This window comes from Hippopotamus amphibius, chromosome 14 (assembly GCF_030028045.1).
Source record: "Hippopotamus amphibius kiboko isolate mHipAmp2 chromosome 14, mHipAmp2.hap2, whole genome shotgun sequence".
Taxonomy (NCBI): domain Eukaryota; kingdom Metazoa; phylum Chordata; class Mammalia; order Artiodactyla; family Hippopotamidae; genus Hippopotamus; species Hippopotamus amphibius.
Genome location: NC_080199.1, coordinates 275342 through 299080, shown reverse-complemented (window position 1 = coordinate 299080; position 23739 = coordinate 275342). Strand labels below are relative to the sequence as shown.

At 65.0% G+C, this 23739-nt stretch overlaps 1 protein-coding gene across 2 annotated transcripts in view; it reads right to left on the bottom strand.

Moving 5' to 3' along the window:
- Positions 1-932: 932 nt before the first annotated feature.
- The window catches only part of RASA3 (RAS p21 protein activator 3), an 87439-nt gene continuing 64632 nt past the window's right edge, over positions 933-23739 (bottom strand). The window contains exons 6-24 of one of the 2 annotated variants that reach the window (XM_057707740.1): positions 22441-22521; positions 22027-22099; positions 21348-21424; positions 20556-20660; positions 19327-19483; positions 18900-19048; positions 18040-18154; positions 17309-17383; positions 16696-16819; positions 16288-16394; positions 15451-15528; positions 14216-14293; positions 13747-13820; positions 12917-13023; positions 12503-12585; positions 7785-7993; positions 7578-7681; positions 3244-3427; positions 933-2266 (exon numbers count right to left, since the gene is read on the bottom strand). In XM_057707740.1, the coding sequence (XP_057563723.1) occupies positions 2191-2266; positions 3244-3427; positions 7578-7681; positions 7785-7993; positions 12503-12585; positions 12917-13023; positions 13747-13820; positions 14216-14293; positions 15451-15528; positions 16288-16394; positions 16696-16819; positions 17309-17383; positions 18040-18154; positions 18900-19048; positions 19327-19483; positions 20556-20660; positions 21348-21424; positions 22027-22099; positions 22441-22521 (2056 nt within the window). In that variant the 3' untranslated portion in view covers positions 933-2190. The remainder of the gene's footprint in view (positions 2267-3243; positions 3428-7577; positions 7682-7784; positions 7994-12502; positions 12586-12916; positions 13024-13746; positions 13821-14215; positions 14294-15450; positions 15529-16287; positions 16395-16695; positions 16820-17308; positions 17384-18039; positions 18155-18899; positions 19049-19326; positions 19484-20555; positions 20661-21347; positions 21425-22026; positions 22100-22440; positions 22522-23739) is intronic. The other variant, XM_057707741.1, reaches the window with a different exon arrangement.

Below are 23739 nucleotides of genomic sequence, written 5' to 3'. Positions count from 1 at the left end.
CTCCTGCCTCCCCTCAGGCCACCAGCCTCCTGTTCCCCCTCCTTCAGGACGCTGGCCTGTGTCTGGCCTTCGCGCGTGCGCCCCGCTGCTGCATCCTTGGAGATGTGAGGGACCCTGTCTTTCCCGCTCTCCTCGAGCTAGATGTCATCTTCGTCCACATCGAGGCTCCCATGGCCCTCATAGGGCCCCAGTCCACACCTTTCCATCCCAGAAGCATTGTGGTTTCCAGCGTAACCCAAAGCTCCACAACTGGACCTCATCTGTCATCGGGGGGGCTCACCTGTCATTAGAGGGGACCTACCTATCATTGGGGAGCTCACCTGTCACCAGAGGGACCCCACCTCTCATAAGGGGGACCTCACTTGTCATCAGAGGGGCCTCACCTGTCGCAATGGGGGCCTGACCTGTCATAAAGGGACCTCACCTGTCGTCAGGAGGGCCTAACCTGTCATCAATTGGAGCTGACCTGTCTCATCAGAGACACCTCACTTATCAGGAGGACCTCACCTGCCATAGAGGGAACACACCTGTTGTCAGAGGGAACTCGCCTGTCATGAAGGGACCAAAACTCTCATCAAGGGGACCACACCTATCACTATGGGGACTCCACCTGTCATCAGAGGGACCTCACCTGTCGTCAGGGGGACCACACCTGCCGCTAGGGGGACCTCGCCTGTCGTCAAGGGGACACCATCTATCGTCAGAGGGACCTCGCCTGTTGTCGGGGACCCCGCCTCATCGGGGGACCTCACCTGTCATTAGGGGGACCTCACCTCTCATCGGGGGGACTCACCTCTGATCACGGGGACCCCGACTGTCATCACAGTTATGTCACCCAGCTCCCTCCTGCCCCGCTCCACCACAAACCCCCATCTCCACGTGTGCATTACCAGTGGGTGCTCCTGTGAAACCAAGCCAGTCTCAGAAAGAATAAAAGGTCTGTTTTAATTGGCCAGTAAAATACATGGCAAATCATTAGTATCTTATAAACAGAAACACTGTTACAAATCCATGTTAAAATTTGCAGTTTGGAGCAGCCTCTTGCATTATTTTCCTCCACCGTGACCGCGGGTAATGTTACTGTCTGCCATCTACATCTGAGTCTGAATGACAGATGGGCACGTGGCACCTGGTCCTATGGGTCTGGACGGGCCTCTCCAAAGCGGGGTTGCAGCCGGCTCGTCAGGACCCCCGACCCCATCAGCACAGCGGCCCTCGCGGCCCCCAGGGCCGCAGAGACAGCAAGCACAGCTCCCGGCCCGGCCTCTGCCCCGAGCCTCCCCGCGCTGGCCCGGGTTTCTCCCTCCCTCCGCTTTCTCTCGGGGACCTTTACTTGGCACCCACGAGACACGTCCATTCCCTTTTTTGTCCTTCAGTGGCACCTTCTTTGAACGGTAGAGGCTTGGATGTTCCGAGTTACTTTATATCAAAGAGCTAATTAAAAACGGTCCTTTAAAAATACTAAGAAAAACAGCTTGAAAATAATGCACATTTCTATTTTCACACCCTTCCCCAAACCCCCAGCAACATGGCAGACGTGGACTCTGCTTTTAAGCCCCACTGACAGCAAACAACACAGCTTTGCTGGATGGGGCGGCTGCGTGCACGTGTCTCCGCAGCAGGCGGGGGGGGCTCCCACGTGGGAATGCAGGCTGGGACCCCGGGACATCTCTCTGCAAAGGGATCCGGTGCCACCAGAGATCCAGGGCACATCCAAACGGGGATCTCCACGCGGTGCTGACCCTCTGGCCAGGACCGATACCAGCGTCAGAAGCTGAAACCAGGAGGCCTTGTGCCAGCGGCCGCCCGGACAGTAGGCTCATAGGAAAGAATAACGCTCACAGCGTCCCCGCTGAGTCCAAGCAGAACATTAGTGCTGGAAGGCTCCACACACGCGGGCGCCACGGAGCGGCAGAGACAAAGGTGCACGCGACACAGGGCCACGCTCTGCAGGCCATGGGGTCGCTGGCACTCCGCTCCTGAAACGCCAGCTCGGGTCCCCTGCCACTGGCGCGATCAAGGGCACAGCCGCCCAGAAATGGCCCGGGGGCCTCAGAAGTTCACGAGCTCGACGCCTGTCGTCTTGCGGGTGGACGCGCTGCCCTGTGGTCTGGTTCCCTCTCCTCCCCAAACACGGGCTCTCCGGGCGCCGCTCAGGGCGCCGTGCTGGGACAGGGCGCCCCTCGGGTTTCACATGGAATGGGCGGGGGTCTCAGACTGCTGCCTGATGTAGCTCTGGAAGCTCTTGTCTCCGATGGGGTGTTCCCTGCGGGGGTGCGGGGAGAGCCGCGTGAGCGCAGGCCGCCCCGTGGCTGGTGCCCTTCTGAACGGTCACCGCCGTTTCCTACCTTTGCCTGGGATGTGAGTTCATCATAATAAATACGAAAAATAGGGACCAGCCCAGGAAGAACTGCCCGCGGACGCACCCACCACGACCCCGGTCTCGACGTGTGGGGCACGTGTGCGCGTGCGGGGAAGCCGTGCCCTCCGGGAGCGGGCGCCGCGGGGCTGCGTCCCCTCAGCTGACGGGCGCTGGTGCGGCTGTGAGTCACGGGCTGTGGCCGCGTGTTTAAGGAAAGGCCGCGTTTTCAGATGCTCGACGTGGGCTCTGACAGAGGGTGTTAAAGGGTCTGGAATGTGACGTGAATGTGGAGTTGGCAGCAGAGGCGGTCGGTGTCCCCAGAGACGCTGGGCACCCTCGCAGCCTGGCCAGAGTCAGGGTCTCTCCCAGAGCCCCCCTCCCCTTCCCTTCCCAGGCCAGACCCACGTCCTCCCTGGAAGGAAGGCGGGAGCAGGGAGGGGCCTGGGCCCCCGCAGGGCTCCCGTCCAGGTGTGGGCGGTGGGCTCTGCCACGGGTCCGTGGAGTCCCCTCCTCCAGGCTCCCGTCACCCCCACCCTTAGAGCAGGAGGAGGGGTGCGGCCTGGGTGACCTGCTCGGGGCACAGGCAGCCTGGCCTCTGCGGCCCACCGCTCATAGCAAGGACGCGGGGTGGGGTCCAGAGTCAGACCGGAGGGAAGCAAAAGGTGCTTCCGGGGCAGGGGCGCTGGCCCATGAAAGTCCGACCTCAGAAGCGAATGGCGCGGGAGGCTGGGGGGGCAGGAAGGAGGCGCCCCCGGGACACGTCCAGAGGGGCCCGGAGAGTGAAGGGAGACCGGCTCCGCAGGGGGCGGGAAGCCCGCCCCGCCCCCCCGGCAGGCGGCCCAAGGCGGCCCCTCCCCGGCTCCCCGGGCCCCCGCACTCACTGGCTCCCGTACTTGGTCTTCTTGAACTTGTCTCTCTTGTACTGGGCGTGCTCCTGCTCCAGCGCCCCGACCCCGGCGATGACCTGCTTCAGCGTCTTGTAGGTCTCCTGGGGGTCGTCGATGATGAAGGTGGAGTACTCCTCCTGCTCCGGCCCGGCGTACACGGATCTGCTCCCGCAGGCCTCTGCAGCACCGGGGAGGGCCTGAGGTCAGCGTGGGGCGGGGGGCGGGCAGGCTGCCCTCAGGCATGCAGGGAGGGGCCGACGCAAAGGCACACGGAACAGAAGCGGCTACGCGTGCGGCCAACCCTGAACCCTGGAGAAGCCCGCAGGGCTGGAAGCCGGGCCAGGAACTGCAGCCCCGAGCGTTGCACACGGAGCTCCAGGGCCCAGCCCCTCTCCAGGGTGACCGGGCTCCGTCCACCCCGATCCGGCTCCCAGACAGCTGCTTCTGGAGCCGGGCCAGGCTGGTTCAAGGGCTGGTGTGGTCACCCAGGGTCCGTCTGGGGAGATGAGCTCGAGGAAACACCACCTTAGAAAGGGGTGGCGGGCTCCATCCCACGTTTACGAGGGCGCCCCAACGGCGGGGATGCGCGAGGGTGCAAGAAGCCATCCTCTCGGCTGTCACCTGCTGGCCGGTCTGTGCTAGCAGTTGCCTAGGGCCTCCATCGCCCCACCCGCTCAACAGGTACCTTTCTCATCAGACCACCTCACTCCTGCTGAAGACCGCGCTGTGGCCTCTGGGCCTCCCACCTGCCCCTAAACACCTGAGCTGAGTGCTGCACTCAGGGCCACAGACAGGCCAGGCGCCTGGCCCAGGTGCACCAGCATCAGGCCTCCTCACCCTGGCTTACGATGTACTGCTGGTTCATCGTCACAGAAAGCTTTACTGCCTTTACTTCCAACTCAGGGGAACCCTCTTAACTCTTACTGAAAAATCACAAGTCTGTGCAAAGGGAAACTGGGGAGATTCAAAGTTTCAAAGGGCGAGGGTGCATGAGGTGAGAGAGATAACGGCTCCACACGTGAGAGATAAAGGAGCAGAGGCCAGTGCAGGGGCAGCCACGGTGAGGGTGAGCCACGCCGCTGACGTCCCTGGAGCCGGGCTGCCTGGATTTCCCCCCAAAGCCCTGCTGTTTGTAACTGTTTGGCCTTGAGCCAGTCACTCAAGCGCCCGAGCCTCAGGGAACCCTTCTGGGAAACGGGGCAGCTCAGAAGTAGGATGGATGTCTCTGAAGCCCCGAGACCCCAGGCGGGGACCGACGGCGGTGGGGACCGGACACTGGCGGGGAGACCCCGAGGGCGGGGACGGTGGCGGGGAGACCCCAAGGGCGGGGGTGGTGGTGGGGACAGGATGCCAGCGGGGAGACCCTGGTCACCTCAGCGCAGGGGCTTCGCGAACTGCCTCACAGGGCTTGTTTCACGTGGCCTTTGGGTCGGCCTGGTCGGGGGGCGGGGTGGCGTCGCTGCCCGTTTCCCAGGGGAGAAGTCAGGGCTTGCTGGCGGGGGATGTGCCCCGTTGGTCTCACGGCAGATGCCAAAGTGGCTCCGAAACGAGGCCTGTGCAGCGCGGGGAATCCCCGTCCCAGGGCACCAAGGCGCGTGGCTGGGGCGCGGGAGCCGGGAGAGACCTGGGAGAAGGTCCCAGGACTCGGGTGGAGGAACAGGTTTTAGTTTTGAGCCCAGCGTCAGACGCAAGATTCATGAGTGGACCTCAGCGTCCGGGGTGCCAGGTGGCACGCTCGCCCCACGCCTCCGAACGGGGTTCCCACACCCGAGCCTGGGCAACGCCGGGGTGTGCGCCGATGCCGCGGGCAGCAGGCGTGCGTTCATAAAACAGCCCCAGGAACGAGGGAAAGCACAGGGAAGACGCGGGACAGGCCAAAGGCGGACTTGTTGGCCTACCAGCCAGGTCCCGAGGACCCGAGGGTGGTGAGCGTGGACTCTGCCGGGTGACAGTGGGGTCAGATATCAAAGTTGGGAGGACACCCGATGGCCGGGTGACGCAGGACACAGACACACAGGCCCTGACCCTGAGTCCGAGGTCCGTGCCCCGGGGTTGGGAGGGCAGGACGAAAATCGCATCCTGCTCGCGGGGCAGACGGCAGCCCTGGGCTGACAAGCTGCACCGAAGCGCCAGCTGAGTGGCGCGGGGAGGACGGAAAGGCTTCCTGCTGACTGAAGGCACGTGGGCAGCACGCCTGGCGTCTGTGAAGATCACCCCGAGCCCTTCCCAGGCCCCCTGAGGAGCAGGCCTGTGCCTGCGGGAAGCTGCGGACAGGCCGCCCCCGGGGCACCGCCGCCATCGCCAAGACCTCGGCCGCGGGAATCGTGGGCCCAGCCCCCCGGCAGCCCGGCAGCACGCGATCCCGTCCAGGCTGCACCGGCCCTCCCCGCCTGAAGCACGGGGCTGCGCTGTCACCAAACTTCAGGGGGGACACTGAGGGGGTGTCCCTGCCGTGAGGGAGGTGGGGGACAGACGCACAGGTGACCGTAACAGCTGCCGCCAAGCACCGAACGGCTGCTGTGCCGGGAGAGAGGCCACAGCACGTCAGGAGCCTGCGGGCCGAGGGCTCAGGGCAGTTAGGCCGACATAAACAAGCGTGTCCAGGAGGTGACAGCCCCTGACCGCAGACTGTCCACCTCAAGGAAGCGCTGAGGTTCCGGGCAGAAGCCTGAAGACTGGAAAGCGACTCGGTGCTCTGGTGCCTCCATGAGGTGAGCGGTACGGTCGCCAGTCCTGCTGATGTGCTGTGAGCCCTTGTTGTCAAGATCACTGCTATCCTGGGGGAAGGCTAGGTGTTCAAGACCCCTTTCCATTTGGTTATCCACCTGTCCATCCGTCCATCCATCCGTCTGTCCACCCATCCATCCTACCATCCACCCACCTACTCGTCTGTCTGTCCGTCCATCCATCCATCCACCCATTCATCCATCCATCCGTCCATCCATCGTCCATCCATCCATCCACCCACCCTTCCATCCATCCATCCATCTGTCCATCCATCCATCCACCCACCCATTTGTCCTTCCGTCCATCTGTCCGTCCATCTATCCATCCATCTGTCCATCCATTCATCCGTTCATCCATAATCTGTCCATCCATCGACCCATCTGTCCATCCGTCTGTCCGTCCATCCGTCCATCCATCCATCCTTCCATCAATCGTTCCATCTGGCCGTCCATCCGTCCACCCTTCCGTCCGTCTATCCATCCACCCATTTATCCATCCGTCTGTTCATCCATCCGTCCAGCCATCCATCCAGCAAATAGGCACTGAGTCTCTCCTGTGTGCCAGGCATGGGGATAAATGACAGCTGCCTCTCCTCTCAAGGTCGCCCTCTCAAGGTCACATGTGTCGCGTGTGAACAGATCTGAGATGAACATCGCTGCAACGACAGAGATCAGCCTGGGCGGTCGGTGGCGGCAGGACGAGCTTGGGAGGGGCACGCAGGACACACGGCTGCAGCCAGACGAGGGGCGCGGCGGGCGCAGAGGCACAGGGGTCTGTGGTGTGGGGCTGGGGCAGAGGGGGAGGCAGCGTCCAGAGGGCGGCCCGGCCGCGCGCGCGAGCCAGAACAGGGCGGACGCGCCCTCCGGGCTGTGGCCCACGGCAGACACCTCCGGGTTAGACCAGGAGACAAAAAGGAGGAGAGTCGGACAGGCTTGAGTCCGGGCACCTTCTCAGGGGCTTAAGGGCCCACCACCGCGTCTCTAACAGCAGCTCTGGGGAGAGCCAGCCCCACGCAGGCTCAGGCCGCTCCCCGCCCCCCGGCTCGTCCGGCACCTGCTGCTCCCGACGCAGCCCGCGCGGCCCCCCGCGGCCTGGTGGGCCCCACCCACGCTGCGTGGTTCTGTGCGGCCCGGAGAGCGAGGACACGGCCCGGAGCGGGGAGCTGCGGGGCGCGCTCACACGCGCTCACACGCGGGTCACACACATGCTCACACGCGGGTCACACATGCTCACACGCGGGTCACACATGCTCACACGCGCTCACACGCGGGTCACACACATGCTTACACGCGGGTCACACATGCTCACACGTGCTCACACGCGGGTCACACACATGCTCACATCCTGCTGGAAAACACAGAATGAAATCCCCTGTTTGCCGGCATGGGCGGGTATGATGACATAGGATCTTCTCTAGAGTCTGGTGGTTCAGAGGCTGCAAGCTCAATCCCATCCTAAGATCACCCACAGGACCTGCTGTCAGGGTGACCTCCCCCAACCAGCCCTCTCGCCTGCAGAAACCGTCTCCCTGGGAACGCTGTCAACGACGACACCACCCGCAGCCTTGGGGGCCCCCGGCGCGGCCCGTCCGCCCACCTCACCTTGCATCTTCTCGAGTTTGCTCATGTACGAGCTGAAGAGAGAGTAGATGCGCTCGGTCTCTCGGTCCCCGTCGATGTCCAGCTGGATGTTTGCCGGGAGGCCGCTGCCCAGACACCGCGAGAGCAGGTGGAGAGGAGCAGCGGTCAGGCGCGTTGGTTACTTAAAGGTCACTAAAGATGGGGGACCCGACCCCGGCCACCACCTACCCAGTGCAGGGGGAGCAGCCAGCGGCCGTGTCCGAGGAGGCCCTGCAGCACAGCCAGTGGCCGTTCAGGTAGGCGGACGGGTGGTAGACGGCCAGGCGCTTCTGGTTGCACTGGCTCACCTTGGTGAGGATGTCGGTCCAGGCCTTGGCCTCCACGCAGTTGCTGGCCTGGATGTACAGCGCCCGCTCAGGCTGGACGACCTGGAACATCTGAGGGGCAGAGCAGGCTCAGGGCTGCATGGTAAGGCTCCCGCCCGAACTGCCAGGGCCGCTACTGTCCACGCCCCCCTGCCCAGGGCTGCGTGGGAGCAAAGCAGGGGACACAGGAGGTGATGTGGCTCAGCCGGGTCAGCCCTGGGCAGCCGGGCCAGGATGCTGCCTTCCGTGGCCCTCAGGGGCCCCGCTGGAAAAGCAAAGGCACTGCACCACGTGCTTCCCCCGGGACACCTGAAGGGGGACGTGGCCATTACACAGGTGTGCTGGCTTCTCTTAGGCCTCCTTCCAGGCTTTGTGCAAGACGCCACAGCACACCCTACCCACTCCCCCGTCCGCAGCCCCAGACCTGCCGTGGCGCCTCTGAACGCACTGTTGTCCATCTGAAAGGTTCACCCCCCGGCCTGACCATTCCAGGGACCCCTCCTCCTCCTTCTCCTTCCAGGTAGATGTCACTTCCCCGGAGAGGCGTCTCAGAGCCTCCACTGCCTTTCCTGTTTATTATTCATTCAACAAACATTCCTGAGTACCAGGCACTGTCTTAGGTTCTGTGGACACAGTGGCCCAAAGAGAGTTTCTGCTCTTGTGAGCATCTAGCCAGCAAGAAAGACAAGAGTGACACAGAGCACGGGGGCTGTATGACGGAGAAGGCCTAACAGAGGGTCAGGAGAGAGCCCTCGAGATACATGATCTTCCAGCTGCGATCAGATGGGCGACCGAGAGTTAATTAAGCTGAGCGGGGAAAGCAGGAGGTAAGGTAGGCAGCAGGGACAGGAGGTGCAAAGGCCCTGGGGCAGCAAGGGTTGGGCGCTCCCAGCAGAAGCAGGCCAGACTGCACACAGAAGGGTAGGGAGGTCGGCAGACCTGAGCCCTGCGAGCCCGTCAGGCTGGACTTGTCAAAGGGCACGAGGGGGCCAGGAATCGGGACTTCAAAGTCCGTGGTGGCCTTTTGCAAGGTGGGGAGGTTTGCCCAGAGAGGAGGAAAAGGATTTGAAGGATTTGGGAGGAGTTTGAGTCCAAGTTCCTGAGTGACTAGCCAAGGCTCCCCCTGGGCCCCCACACCCACACACGCACCACTGCGCAGGCCTCAGACGGCATGATCAACACCCGGCCGCCACCCCTACGGAGGCAAGGCCCTCGGGGAAGGCACTCTGCTCTGCCTGTCCCCTCAGGCGGGCCCCTCCACCAGGGCCCAGCACACCGCAGGCCTTCGAAAACATCTCGCAGATGGAAGAGGACGTTGGCCTGGCAGTTGGAGCGTGGAAGCCGCCTCTGGGTAAGGCAGCAGGAAGACACAGGCCGATGAGAAAATGAGTCTGGAATTAGGGGATTATTCTAAACCTCACAGAACGAGGAGGCTCGTGGCTGCTTCCAGGGTATCTTCCACACCGTGCGCCTCCGTGGTCGAGAACGCTGCTGGCTGAGGGCACGGCGCCCACAGCCCCCATCCTGGGGAGGGGTGTGTCGCAGGCTGGGGAGGGCCTGCAGTGGTGCAGTGGGGGGCCCACAAAGGGCAGGACGAGGGTGCCGACCTCCCTCAGGTCCAGAAACAGCCCCGCTCCTGCCCCGGGGCCATCTGCTGGCCCAAGAGATCGCCTCAAATCATCCTGGGGGGAGACCAGAAGCCAAGGTCAGAAGCCACCGCAGGGTGAGTGCAGCCTCCGACCGTCCGTGCAGCGAGCACCCTCGCCCTCCGAGGCTGCAGGGCTGGCCTCAGACCAGATGGAGGCTGGACAAACAGACCTGGTGCGGCCGTGGGCACCTCCTGAATCGAGGGGCCAGGAGTGCGAGGCAGACGGACGCCAGGACGGGGAAGGAGCTGGCGGCCGGCGGCTCCCGGGGGCAGGACCGACGGTGCCGGGGTCTGCGAGCCGGAAGCCCGCAACCCGCACAGACGCTGGGGCTCCTGGGGCCTGGAGGGGGCTCGAGAGCAGCAGGTCGGGGGTGGCGACGGAAGCACGGGAGGGAGGCCGGGTCTGGGGCCGCGTGGACGACTGGTCCAGGCCCCGGGGCCAGACCGTCTGGGCCAGGTTCTGCCCCTCCGTGAGGGCGTGAGCTCCGGGTCAGCGTCGTGACTCCCCCTCCGGCTGGTCACGGGGAGGAGGTGGTCGTGGGACACGATGGCTCTCAGTGACCCTGGGAGGGTGCAGGCGCCCAGGCCCTAGAAGGTGCCACCGCTGAGCTTAGGCTCTGAAGACCACGGCCCTGAAGACCACAGGCCGTAATTTGTCTGAGTGTTGACACAAAAAGCCTTAAGCATAGCTGATCTCCCGAGAACACCACCTCTCCTCCTTAAGGCAAGGTGTCCCTCCGTGCAGAGGGTTCCACGCTACTGCGCTCGGTTAGGCCTCTGCAGGGCCCTGCTCCACCAGCCCTTCCCCGAACGATAAATCATCACAGCCGACACGTCGCAGGGGATGAAGTGCCCGGACCTTGATCTACCGTCTGCTTGGCCTGCAGCCTCCCTGGGGACGACCGTCGCCTGCAGGGGAGGGCTCGCAGGGCTGACCGCCCGGCCCCTCTGTCCACCTGTGGCAGGGGCGTCCCTGCCACCATCACCCGCAGGGAGACCGTGGGCAGCGGGGCTGTCCCTCCGTCCGCTCCAGCCCTCGGGACAAGAGGAAGAGCCGCAGGGAAGGGCTGCCCGGCCTGGGACTGCTGGGGAGATGCCTGTGCTCCGGGGGGAGGCTTCACCCACAGTTGCCTGGACCTGGAGCCCACGCCAGTCGTCACCCTCGGCCCCGGTCACAGCTCGGGGTCTCGTTAGAGCTGGAACACTCAGGAATAACTTGTAGGATTCCAAGTTTTAACTATTAGTTAATCTTTACAGCTCCACCTTCCTTCAAAAGAGACTACGTGTGACTAATACATCTAATGAAACTGAAAAATATAAAAAACATTTAGAAATTTAGGGAGAGAGAGAGAGAAATGGGAACAGACTCGGGGAGAAACAGGACCTAGGTGTGCAGATTTTCTGATGAAAACAGCCCAGAAACGCCCTTAGGTGGGACTCCGGGCTGGCGGCTTGGGCGGTGGGACGCGGGGCCACCGCGCCCCCGTGACTGCACGCGGCTGCAGGGTCTGCCCCACAAGACCCCCCCTCAGAGCGCAGGGTCGTCCTGGCACCCGCTGGGAACCCTGTGCTCCCCCGTGGAGCCTCGCGGGGCGGACAGGAGGGGATATGGTGGCCAGGGTGGCGGGTCAGGAGTGTGTCCTCCCCCCCAGCGTTTGGAGGTGCTGGGCAACCAGAACTCAGACACCGTCTCCACCCCCCCGCCCCCGCCGTGGTGCCCACAGTGTCGGAAGCGCACGCAAAGCGGGGACCCCAAGCTGCTCGCGGGCGTCTGGGTGGTTAGCAGCGGCGGACCTGAAGGGAGGGTCCCCCAGGGCCTCTGTCCAAAGTCTGACTTTGAAACGACCGAGACCACCAGCAGCTGCTCGCTCCTGCCGGGCAGGCCGCCCGTGGGGCCCGTCCGTGTGGACAGCGTGTGCCCGGATGGGCAGCAAAAACCACGGCCAGAACCGGGCCACGTGAGCACCCACGTGGTCTCGCCAGTGAGGGGATCCACGCTAAGTGACACGGGTCCCGGGGGGCCTCACAGCCCAGCAAACACCCGGTGGGGGGGAGCGGTGAGGAAGGCTCTGGGCAGGAGACTCGATAAAACGCAGCGAAGGGACGACGGAGGCAGGAACGTGCGAGCGGGAAAGACGGGGCAGGGCTGACGTGTCCCGTGGGTCCTGCCAGTTCCCGAGGGACCCCGGGCCGCAGGACCCCGACCAAGCCTGGGCCTCCGGTCCCTGATACAAGTCCCCAGCACCTGTGCCACCTCCGTGGAGTCCCTACAAAACGCATCCGCCGAAGCCGCCACACTGACCCGCTGACTCTGAAAACAAGGGCTGTCCCCAAACACTGGCCTTTCTGCTTCAAAAATGCTGAGGCCACAAAAGGCAGGGCAATGCTGAGCAATGTCCCAGATTAAGGGGACGGCAGAGAACCAAGTACCAGGTGCTGGCCTGGGACAAACAGCGGCTTAGAGAATGTCGCCGACCGCCGGACGTGGGTCCGCAGGAACCCGGCGATCGCGTCGGGCGTCCGGATGCTGGCAACTGCACGGAGTTATATAAAAGGATGCCCCCGCTTTTAGGAAATACACGGACGATCCACGCGGTTCAGAAAACATATGCACATTTTACCCGGAGAGAGACGGGAGGAGACCAGGGACTTGGCCAAGCAAATAGGACAAGTGCGAGGACCAGCCGCTCGGGGGGAGGGGCTGCAGCTCTTGCTCTATTTCTGGAGCTTTTCTGTAGACGCGAGACACGATCTAAACCAGACGTCTGAGAAACCCCGCAGGTCCCGGCTGAGCCGGCAGGCGGGCTCAGGCTCTCTGCTCCTCCGCTCGCGTGCGGGACCGGAGCGCCCCGTGGCCGCCAGCTCACGCGGGTCCGGGAGCAGGTGCGGGACGCGGGCGGCAGCAGGGGCGCGTGGGGAGGGGTGGGACTCACGTTCTTCATCTTGAAGGACTCCTCCTCCAGCGGCTCCACGGCCAGGATGTTCTCGATGGGGATGCTGTAGAGGGGGGCGTCCCCTGCGGCAGAGTGCGCCGTGAGCCACCGGGAGGGGCGGGCTCCCCTCGCAGGCCGAGGCCCTCGAGGCACGCGCTCCCCTCGAGGCACGCGCGCGCTCCCGCGGCCCGGAGGAGAACACCCGTAATCCAGGTCAGAGCCCCCACGCGGGACAAGGGCGTCCACCCCGGCCCCGAGGCGCCGCCCCCGCTCCCCGCGCCGCCCAGGCCGCCCTCGCGGTGCCCCCTCCCCTGCAAGGAAACATTCACCCCAGAAGGGACCAGTGCCCCCAGGAGGTCCTGGGCCCTGGGAATAAGATATGTGACAGCGAGAAGAACCACCCTTCCTCGCTACCTTTGCTTTTCTGGTAGGTGAACTCGTGGTTTGTCAGGCGGAACCACCTTTTCTTAAAGTTCTTCATCCCGAAGCGTTTTCGCCCTTGGGCCCTCTTAACCATGAACCTGTTGTGGGCAGGACAGGCGGGTGGTGAGCGGCCTAGGGCTGGGGCCCATCGCCCCGCCCGCCTGCCCCAGCAGCCCAAAGTCACTAAATCAAAGCAGCTTGCCACTTTCTTACCCCGGATACGCGATGCAGACTGCGGGCTTTCAGTATCTTATAATTTTATTTCAAGTGGCAGGATTTAAAAATGAAAAGGCAAAGCCCTCTGCTTTTGAAAAGTTTAGCCCCTGTGCTGGTGCCAACGTCAAGGTACGCACTGGTGAAGACCGTGCGTCTATCCCCCCACCTCCCACTCCCACCCTAAAAACACGGACAAGAGATGCTCCCAAAGCAAGTGCCAGGGGCAGGCTCCCGGCCCCAAGGTGTGCTCGGGAAGTGACGACAGGTGGTGACAGGCAGCTCCTCTCTGCTGCACCTGTGCTCCGAGCCCCGACAGGGGACGCTTCTGAGTGAGGGGCTGGCGGAGGGCTGGGGGGCCTCGGACTCCAGTGAGGGAGCCTCGGGCAGGAGCCTCGGCTGCTAGGGGGCCGTTCAGTCTCCCACCCCAAAACTCTGCCCCCAGAGGGGCATTTCCCCCGTCCAGCCTCAGCAGAGAGGAGGCGCAGGACTGAAAACACTATGGCGCAGCCTCGAGGCGTCTCGGTGACGGCCCCGCGGGCAGGGACGCCCACTGGGCACCGCGCTGGCCAGGGAGCCCCACCCCGCCTTCCTCAGGCCGGCCTCACCCTTCCTTGAGCAGGATGGGCTGCTGCACACTCTTGGGGTCTCTTCTCCCGGAGGACGAGATCAAATCTAAGAACTGAAGCGGGAAGAACCCAGGCGGTTAAGAGGGGAGGCTTCACAGGAACGGTGCCCGGGTGCCCGGCCCTAACTCTCGGATCCAGGGGAGGGAGGAGACCCTGGGCAGCGGGGGTTGGGCAGGGGCCCCCCTGCGAGCGCTGCGGGCTCTCCCCTCTGCTGCCGGCCCCACCTGCAGCCCTGGCCCCACAGGAAGCTCTCACGGCACCCGCAGCTCTCACCGTCCTGAGAGGCTGCCAGGCTCCGGCAACACCCGGAGGTCCGCCCGGGCTCCCCGCCCGGGGTTCGGCCCCTGCGGGCCTCCCTACTCAGCTCAGCCTCCCCCGACCGCCTGGACGCCCCAGCCAGGCAGCCGCCCCGCGCCCGTGGGTCTCCGGCACCGGCGCTGGCGCTCACATTTTTCACCGCGTCCGCGTACTTCTGCTCGTTGAAAAGCTCGTAGAACGCAGCCATGTAGGACTCCTTAAAGCTGGCCTGAAACGCAACAGGTCACTCAACCCGGACGGTCCAGAGCGCGGCCACGACCCTCCCAGCTCCGGGGCTGAACCGCAGACGCGGGTCCCCGGGTGCCGCCTGGGCTGCTGGGCACCCCGACCCGGCCACGGGGGCCTGCCACATGCCGGGGGGAGTCCACGCCAGCCGTGTCTGAGACGCGAACTACGCGGGGTCCTCGGTGAGGTCTCTGCTGTGCACGGCCCAACACCCTCTGCGGGCACGTGGCTCCCAGACGCGAATGTGGGGACAGGAGGGGTCTTCACCTTCGGGAGTCGGGGCAACGCAGGGAGAACCTGGGGGGACCTGTGTCCACAGGAGGGCACGTGCGACCCGGGGTGTGAAAACGAGGGGGTCTGTGCAGATCTCTGCCTGGCAGCCGCCTGTTCATCTGAGCTCCTGGCCAACAAATTCTGGGGCTGCTGGACGGAGGCGCGCCCCGGCCCCAGAGCCTCAGCTGCCCAGGTTCAGGGAAAGCCACACGCTTGCCCTGCAGGGGCTGCCTGTCTCAGCGCTGGAGCCTGGACTGCTCAGGGCCCCACAGAGAACAGAAGGGGCGGGCTGGGCGGGGGGTCCTGGGGCCACAGCTCAACCCTTTTCAGACAGATCCCGGCGGGCGCGTCCCCAGGGAGCAGGCCCCCATCCCGCCTGTGTGCGGACAGCGCGAGCCTGTGCTGCTGCGACACGGGCTGGACCCCTGGGGCCCCAGCACAGTGCCCGTCTCCGGGAGCCCACGACGGGGACACGCACACTTGTCACCAAAAGGGGTAAAATGATCTCGGGCCCCGGGAAGGAGGGGGCTGTCGCTGGCTGCGCGTGGACAAGCCCCCGGGCGCCGGGCAGTGCCCCAGCTTCCTTAAGGTTCTCAGGCCGAGGACGCCCGGCTGTGCCCTGGTGCTGGGCAGTCTCTGCAGCCCGGTGGACGCGGCCTGAGGGCCCACACGCAGCAGCGGGAGTGCTGGCTGCCCGCAGGGATGGACACCACCCAAGGGCGACATCACCACCACGTGCGGTCGTCCCTCTCCCCCAAAGAGTGACTTCACAGCCTCGAGTGGGCAGGCCAGGCAGCCCCCGCGCCTTATCCCGTCACTCCTTCCTTCCCCTTCGTGTCGAAAAGAGAATTAACGTCAGTGACTCACAGACTTCGACTTGGACAGGCTGCCGAGAGTCTGAATGGTCTTCGAAACAAGCGTCAGCGTCCTTGACGTCTGCGGGTCCTGCCAGAGGTGGGAAGGGGACCGTCTCACAGACGCGTCAGGACTGAGCCCAGGACCGCCACCGACAACATGAACGACACCCCAAAAAGCTGCCCAGCACGCGCGTCATCCATGAGAGAGCGGAAAACTCAGACACGCTGGATGCGGAGGTCCCTGCAGACCCTCCACCCACGCGGTCTGGGCGCTGCTGCAATGCAGGCTCTCAGGCCACCCCAGACCCCAGACCCCGTGTTTCCAGCAAAGCAGTGGCGCCCCCGGCGCCCGCCCACGGCTGAGTCTTCCGAGGACTCTGCCCGGGCGCGCCTCTGCCTCCACACGGCTTGCAGGCTTCACGTAAACCCAGCAGAGCCAGGCAAAGGCCCATCGCCCTGGGCTTCCCGCCAAGCGCTGCGGCTGCCCGGCCGCTTCTCGGCGAAGGCTCGGGCCTCGCTCGTGGCAGAAGCTCGAGAAGCATCTGCTGACCACGCGGCCTGAGTGATGAGGGAACATCCCCGAGGTCACAGGTCCTCCCCTTTCCCGTGCTGGGGGGTGGGGGGGTGAGTCCCAGTACCCGGGTCACACCAGCCAGCAGCTTTAATGACACCACTTTGATGAAAAGGTCTTGAAACCTTCCCGAGACACAGACGTGAGGGCACGTGGCACGTTCGCGACCCAGGCCCTCGGAGCTGCTGCTGCTCCTGCCTGGCCACCTGCGGGTCCGGGGGGCCGGGGGGTCCAGGAGGGCTGGCTGACTGGCCGATGGGACAGACGCCCGCTTACCGCGTGGTGGGGTGTGAGCTGGAAGAGGCTGGGGGACAGGATGGCTGGAGCGAAGAACCGCAGGAAGACAAAGCTGCTCACGGCCGTGTACCGCACGTCCAGGTCGCCTGCGGCCGGGACAGGGCCCGCGTCAGGCTTCCGGGGCCCCGGGGAACGACGGGGGCGGGGAGCCACGGGAACCAAGCTCGGCTGCGGCCCGTGTAGACAGGGGCGCGTGGAGAGGGGGTGGGGGGGCCAGACGGGTGGGGGGCCCTGCCCGCCGTGCAGCCCCCCAGGCCGCCGCCTGACCCCGCCGAGGCTCCCGTCAGAACTCTCTTTACAGGACCCCACACGTCCCTGCTCTGCCCGGAGGCCCCTGCCCAGTGAGCAGTGTGGGCGTCCCCGTGGCGTGAGCGCCACGCATCTCACCTTGGAAGCGCTTGGCGGCCGCCTCTCGCAGGGAGAAGAAGATGTCGCACATGACGGTGGGGCAGCTCACCCCTGACTTGGTGATGACGCTGAAGACGCGGTCCACGTACTGCCGGAGGTTCTCCTGCGAAGGGGGGCACTCAGTGCTGTCTGCACCTGACCCCCCGGGGCGGCGAGGAGGGGGCGCGGGCAGGGCCGGGGCGCCTGGAGCGGAGACAGACCTCCAGCACGGGGCAGGGCCAGCTGCCGTCACAGAGACCCATGCCACCAACAGGGACGGGGCGGGGAGCACGTTGTGTCCCCTCATCGGCCGAGAGCCTAGAGGCAGCACCTACATGGCTGGACCCTCCCGGAGGCCAGGACCCGTCTCTGCTCTTTAGAGGAAAGATGAAAACGGGGACTTTGCTGCTTTAAAAATTGGGGCAGAACTCCGGGAACCGCCAGAGGCGGCCCACGTCTGGCACCCACGTCTGCTGAGCTGAGGGAGACCGCGCCCCACCCCACGGGGGGCTCCAGGTTGCCTGGGGGAGGGGAGACACCGCCGGGCACCCCCCAGCGCCCCCCGGTCCTGGGTGCCGCGGCGTCCGAGGCGCCGGGCCGGGCCGGGCCTCACCATGTTGCTCTCCAGGCTCTCGCCATCCTTCAGCCTCACGGGGTCGATTTCACAGGACTTGTGACTCTGGCAAATCTGCAAAGGGCGTTGAGGACACGCGGCACCTGAGTCTGGGGTGGAGGTCACGGCGGACGCGTTGGGCCTGGTCAGGGAGGAACCGCGCGAGGCCCGGGCCCAGGGCGGGGGAACGGCCCTTCTCGAGACCGCTGTGTGGCGGCTCATGCGGGATGAGGTTTCACAAGTTTATTCACGTTTTACCTCAAAGTGCTCTCAGGGTTCGGCGCACAAACCAAACCAGAATCTATTCTCAATTCTTGCAAAGGACCGCAAGGCCCATAAAGGACCTGTTCCTGTGAAACTGCTCTGGGGGAAACGACGCCCCAGGAAGGGTCGGTAAGAGGGGGGCGTCACTCCTCCCAGGGTGTGTGGCCGGGCCGGGGTCGGGGGGCGCGTGGCGGACAGCAGCAGGGCTGCTCCCCAGCCTCGCGGACCCGGGGAAGCGGGTGTCCTCGGAAGAGCCAGTTTTTCTCTCGCGTGTCATCCTGCCTCAGCGGAATGATGGACTTTCTTAAGTGTTTTTCTAACTTGAGAAAACGAGGAAGGTTCTGGGATGCTTGAAAGGTCCCCGCGGGAGGCTGGGAGACGCTGGCGTGGGAGTGGCAGCTCTGGCCGCAGGGGGCGCCGGGGGCGGGCTCCGTGCCGCCTGCCCTGCCCGCGGGGACCCTGCTCACCTCCTCTATGGTGGGCTTCAGGGTGACGTGCAGGTAGTGCATCCCCGCCAGCTTCATCGTCTCGTCAATGCACTTGGACGTTAGTGAGTTTCCCCGGAAGATGGTGTTGGGGTCCCTGGAAGATGGTGTCGGGTCGCGAGGTGTCCAGGGCGCGGGGAGGCTGCCCTGAGCCCCGGGCCCTCACCGCAGCCACCAGCGGGGCCTCACAGCGGGGCAGCTGTGCGCCTCCTCCCCTTCGAGAGCAGGGTCTGCTCCTCAGGGCCCACGGTCAGCACGGCAGGCAAAGGACGACCTCATGACACCTCCAGCATCTGGGCCCTTCTGAGCCAGGGGTCCCAGGGAGCCACTCCCAGCGGAACCCACCTCCCCAGAACGGGCTCAGGCCCTGGGGGGCAGCGTCCCAGCCTCAGGAACTGAGCCGCCCCCAGGCCTGCGGTGCCCCGCTCTCCCTGCCCTGTCACGAGCCTCCTGGTTCCCAGAAGAAAAGGTGCACTTTTAAAAGAGTGAGTGTGAGACGTCTGTGGTGGCGCAGTGGTTAAGAATCCGCCTGCCAATGCAGGGGACGCGGGTTTGAGCCCTGGTCAGGGAAGATCCCACATGCCGCGGAGCACGTAAGCCCGTGCGCCACAACTACTGTAGCCTGTGCGCCTAGAGCCCACGCTCCACAACAAGAGAAGCCACGGCATTGAGGAGCCCGCGCACCGCAACGAGGAGTAGCCCCCGCTCGCCACGACGAGGGAAAGCCTGCGCACAGCCACGAAGACCTCACGCAGCCAAAAAAAAAAGAAATAAAATACAAAGTAGAAGAGCGAGTGTGGCCGCCCGGCCCCCGGGGACCTCGGCGCGTGCCTGGCACTCACTGGGTCCGGCGGACCTCGGCGCTGGCGATGGCACTGATGAAGGGCACCACGCGGCCGTAGTGCAGGAAGAGCCGCACCAGCGGCACGGCCGCCTCCTGCTTCTCCCTGCAGACCTCGCCCAGGATGTGTGCTGCCGACGCCGACACGGGCTGGGGAGACAGGGCGGGGGGAGGTGAGGCCCGGCCTGCGCGTGCGCCTCCCCGGCCCGCCCGCAGCGCCGGGGCCAGTGTGCTGAGCGCCACGCCCCTGGGGTCACAGTCAAGCACGTGGCAAGTCGTGGGCCACGCCGGGTGCCCGTGGCTCTCACTGCGGGGGTGGGGGGGTGGGGGGCTCCCGTCCCTGGCAAAGGGAGACACAGACAGTCCAGAGACAAGACAGGTCTGCAGGGCCCAGGCTGCCGGGGGAGGGGAGCGGCCCGAGCAGGTACCTCCACGTCCGCCGACCTCAGCAGCAGGTCCCGCAGGGGGCTGTAGTAGTCGGAGGAGAAGACGTGGTCTTCTGTGTAAACCACATTCAAGCGCAGCGACCCCAGGTCCCCCGGCTTCAGGCTCTTACTGCCGTTGTCCCGTGGCTGAAGGAAGTACCTGGTGCAGGACACACGGACAAGGCAGCGTGAGGCAGCAGCTTCCCCAGGGACCCCACTTGGGTGGTCTCCTGTCATGGGAGGCAAGGGGACTTGGGGAGATTCTGCAGGACACCCCCTTGCAGGTCCCCAAGCCTCGGCAGCCCCCACCTGACACCCCCCGCAGGGCCCATGCACCTGGGGGTCCCCCACCTGACACCCCTGCAGGGTCCCTGAACCTGGGGGGGTCCCCCACCTGACACCCCTGCAGGGTCTGCACAGGGGGTCCCCCACAGTTATTTACTGTTAGGCTGATTGCACAGCCAGACTCAGAGCAGGGGTGAGGAAGGGGGAGGGTGGGACCAGGCAGGACAGGGGACAGGGGTCGTGTGCAGCGTAGGAAGGTCTGAGTAAAATAATCTACCCGTGAAGACCGACACCCGACAGCGGCCGGCACCGAGCAGAGCCCGAGGGGAACCACTTTCCTCAAGGGCACTAGAGGGGAGGGTGCGCTTGGGCGGCTGAACAGGCAGCCCCGGGCATGCGGGCCCCCAGCGGTGCTCCCCCCCGACACCTTTCCTCTCCCGGCCCGGCGGGCAGCCCTGCAGGCACCCGGCTGCTCTGAGCTCACACGCCAGGTGGTCTGAGGTGTGACATGGGCTGAGGCACCTGCCACCCGGGGGCCGCCCGTCACAGCCCCGTCACGAGGCCAGGCTGCGGCGGAGCGGGGCCGCCTGGGGAACTGAAACGGGACTCCCGGCTTCCCTGGGGCACAACACAAGCACCTACCCACACGGGCCCGCGGGCGGGCAGGGCTCTGGCGCGAGGCGTGTGGCTTGCGCTCCCCCCACCGAGGGTCTGCCGGGGTGCGGGAGCGGAGCCACGGCCACGGGCAGAGAGTCCGAGGCTGGCACCTGCTCCCTGCGCCGCAATGCGACCTGGGAGCCCCGCAGACGGGGAGGGAGATGGGGCGCAGGGCCCCGGCCTCTGGGCCTCCAGGGCACGTCCACGGGTGGCGAGGGTCGTGAGCGGGGGGGCAGGGCCGGCACGGCCGCCTTCCCCGCGGGGGCTGCTGGGGGCCCGGGCGCCCTCACCAGGCCTCGTGGGGACTGGACTGCCGCAGCACCTTCAGCGGGACCCTCAGCTCCCCCAGAAACTCGTCCCCGAACTTCAGGTTGCTGGCGTTCCAGAGGTCCACCCTGCAAAACGGCAGTTGTGTGGGGCTCTCACCCGGTGGCCAGCAGGGGCGGGGTCCCCGCGCGCTCCCCAGAGTCCGCGGCAGGACCGGACGGGGCCTGCAGGACACGCTGAGCACGGCGGCAGCGTGATGCCCAGGCGGTTCAGGCCCTCGGAGAGAAGAGCCCACCTGCCCAAACTCCCACCCCCACGGCCTGTCCCTGCCTGAGGCGGGCTCGCAGGAGGGACCCGAGCCTGCCCCCAACGGAGCGTGAGAACCTCAGGTGCCTCGGGAAACCCCGACCCACAAGTAAGCAGATTTTAAACAATGCCACATCTGGGGAATCCCTGCGGTTCTCGCGAGCGGGGCCAGTCAGACCTACTGCGGCCACTGATCTGCCCCCCGACGTGGGGCGGGGGGCACTGCAGCCGGGGTGGCAAGAGGGCGGCAAGGCCCCAAACGGACGCTGCGACCTTGCACACCAGGGACACGCCGCGAGGCCCCCGAAGCCGGGGGACCGCGAGCCAGGCTCCGAGCCTTCGCCCCCTGCCCCGGGAGATCCTGCAGAGTGAACACGGACCGCCCGTGCCCCTCTCGCCACCACCCAGCATCCTCGTGTTGAAACAGTCCGGGAAGCTGCAGTTCCCTTCTCTCTGGCATCAGCCACACGGCTGAGCGGGCGTCGCGCCCCCGCGCGCCTCCCGCTCACCGGATCTCCAGCTTGTCTACGTCCTCGTCCTCGAAGTCGAAGTGGGACTTGCGGCTGTAGCTGCAGGGCCTGGTCACCTGGGGGCGGAGGGAGAGCGTCAGGCCTCCGCTCCCGCGGTGCGAGGCCCCCTCGTGCTCATCCACGCCGACCTTCAAGGGGGGAGGACGGCCGCTGAGCGCTACCGGGGCCGCCGCCACCGAGCCAGCAGCTGGAGGGTCTGTCCCGGCCCTCACGCCACCGTCCTGCTGGTGGTTCACGCTCTGAGGGGCAGCCGGGGGGTCCCAGCTGAATGCACGTCCTCTCCTGCCTCAGAACCCCCACTGCGTCTGGTGAGACGAGCCTCCTTCCGCGGCTCAGGGAGGACTGGGTGGAGCAGGCAAGAAACAGAAAACCCGAAACCAAGCCAGACTAAAAAACCCCAAAGTCTTGATCATGTGGAAAGTATTAATTTGTCAGCATTTGACTCAAAACCGGGTCCTGCTGCAAGCAGCAAACGGCCTTTCTGTGCAGGAAAGGAAGGAACGTTCCCGGGAATTCACGCTGCAGGGCGGGAGGGGGTCTTCAGCGAGGGGACGTCACCCCAGATCTCTCGGAAGCAAGTGACTGAGGGCCGTGTTGCCAAAGACCCAAGACCCTGGGGTGTGGGTTTCAATGGCACTCGTGCTACTGACACACCAACCTCAAAGTAGAACACTTCATCAAACTGGGGGTTGTTCGTCTTCTTCTTCACTTTTGTCTTCTTTGCTTCCGACCTGTAATGGAGGGAGGGAGGATCAGGGTGGAAAGGAGCCCCGTTGCCGCTGAATCTCTGGGCGAGGCTGGGCCACGAGCACACACGTCACCAGGGCCCACGAGCGCGTCTGTTTGTCTCCAACCACAGAGGGCATGCAAATCAGGACCCCTGCCTGAGCCAAAAACACCCCACGTGAACAGAAAGACGTTCTTGTTCACAGAGCAACGCCAGGGCAACAAAGGAAACAAAAGGAAGGTAACACCGCACACCCTCGTCTGGCTCACCTGCTCTCCCGAGTGAGGAACCCTCACCGCCGTCCAGCGACCTCGCCCCACCCCCCCCAGCCGAGGCTGTACTTGCCTGCACGGCCCCGCCAGGGTCACCGTGGCGTAGGGGTCACACTGCCCGTTCACGATGGGGAGGCCCTGGCACTCCAGGATGCTGAGGAGAGAGGCGGGGGTCAGGAGGCGCGCGCGGCCCACGGGCCGTCTCTCACGGCTGCCCTGGGGTCCGGGAGCTCAGGCCGGGGGCCTCCGGTGCCTGCAGAGGGCTTCCGGGGGGCTCCCGTCTGATAGAGGGAGGGGCACGCGTGGCCGGCAGTCGGGAAGCATCTGGAGGCAGGAGAAAGGGAGCGTGCTTCCAGGGGAAAGGGAAAGACGCCCGGCTCAGGAGGACATACGTCTGGTGTTGACTGAAGAAAATGCAGAACAAATATTGTTGAGAATTATGTTTTATTTGATGGACTTTATGAGGACTCAAGCCCGGGACGCAGCTCTCAGATGGCTCGGAGGGACGGCTCTGAACAGGTGAGGGAGGGGCCAGGACGTACAGAAGCTTCTGCAACAAAGACCAGGTGGTCGGAGCATCAAAAGGTTACCGTTAATTAAAGAAAACCAGGCATCTCAACTTAAGGAATTTAGTGCTTTTCTACGTCTGGACTCACGGAAGGCACTCCTGTGACCTGCACCTCCGCTCTCGGGGCCAGCGTCCTGCGCGTTCCCGTCCTGTGTCCCCTCAGGGTGCACAGCTGGGGTGGCTTCAGTGGCTGCAGACTTGGTGGCCCCAAGATCCTTTGTTTACTGATACGGCGGCTGACATTCTTCATCCACAGGGGAGATTTCCCTGAGCGAAGCCCCTGCCGTCCCTTCCTAGGAGCTCGAGAGAGATCTACCCAGCCTGCGGTTTGCCTCCCGCGGTCCTGCCAGGTAGGAAGAGGGGTTGAGTCCGTGCTGTTGGTGGGGACCTGAGGGCCCGGGACTCCAGGGGCTCAGAGCCCCGGTCTGTGCGTTGCCTCCAATGTGCCTCTCGGGCCGGGAGATCTCGTCTCTGGCTTCACTCCGCCAACCGCCCCGGCTCCTGGCTCCCTTTGGGTTCTGGACCACAGTCACGCCAGCTCTCGGACGGGCCTTGTCACTACTCCGTCCCCTGTCACCCTGGTCTGTCGCTGGATGATGTCCGCTCCTGCTTCTGGCCGGATGCAGACGCTGTGAACGTCACACCACCGGCGTCCAGGTTCTGGGCTCATCTGTGCCGTCGGTGGTCGGGTCTCTTGTTTGAAGAGCAATTCTTGTCTGCAGCTCTATCCGGGAGGCGCCAGTGGCCCTCCAGGGACACTGTGTCGTCCCCCCCCACAAGCCCCACCCCGGTGTGGCCCTGGGG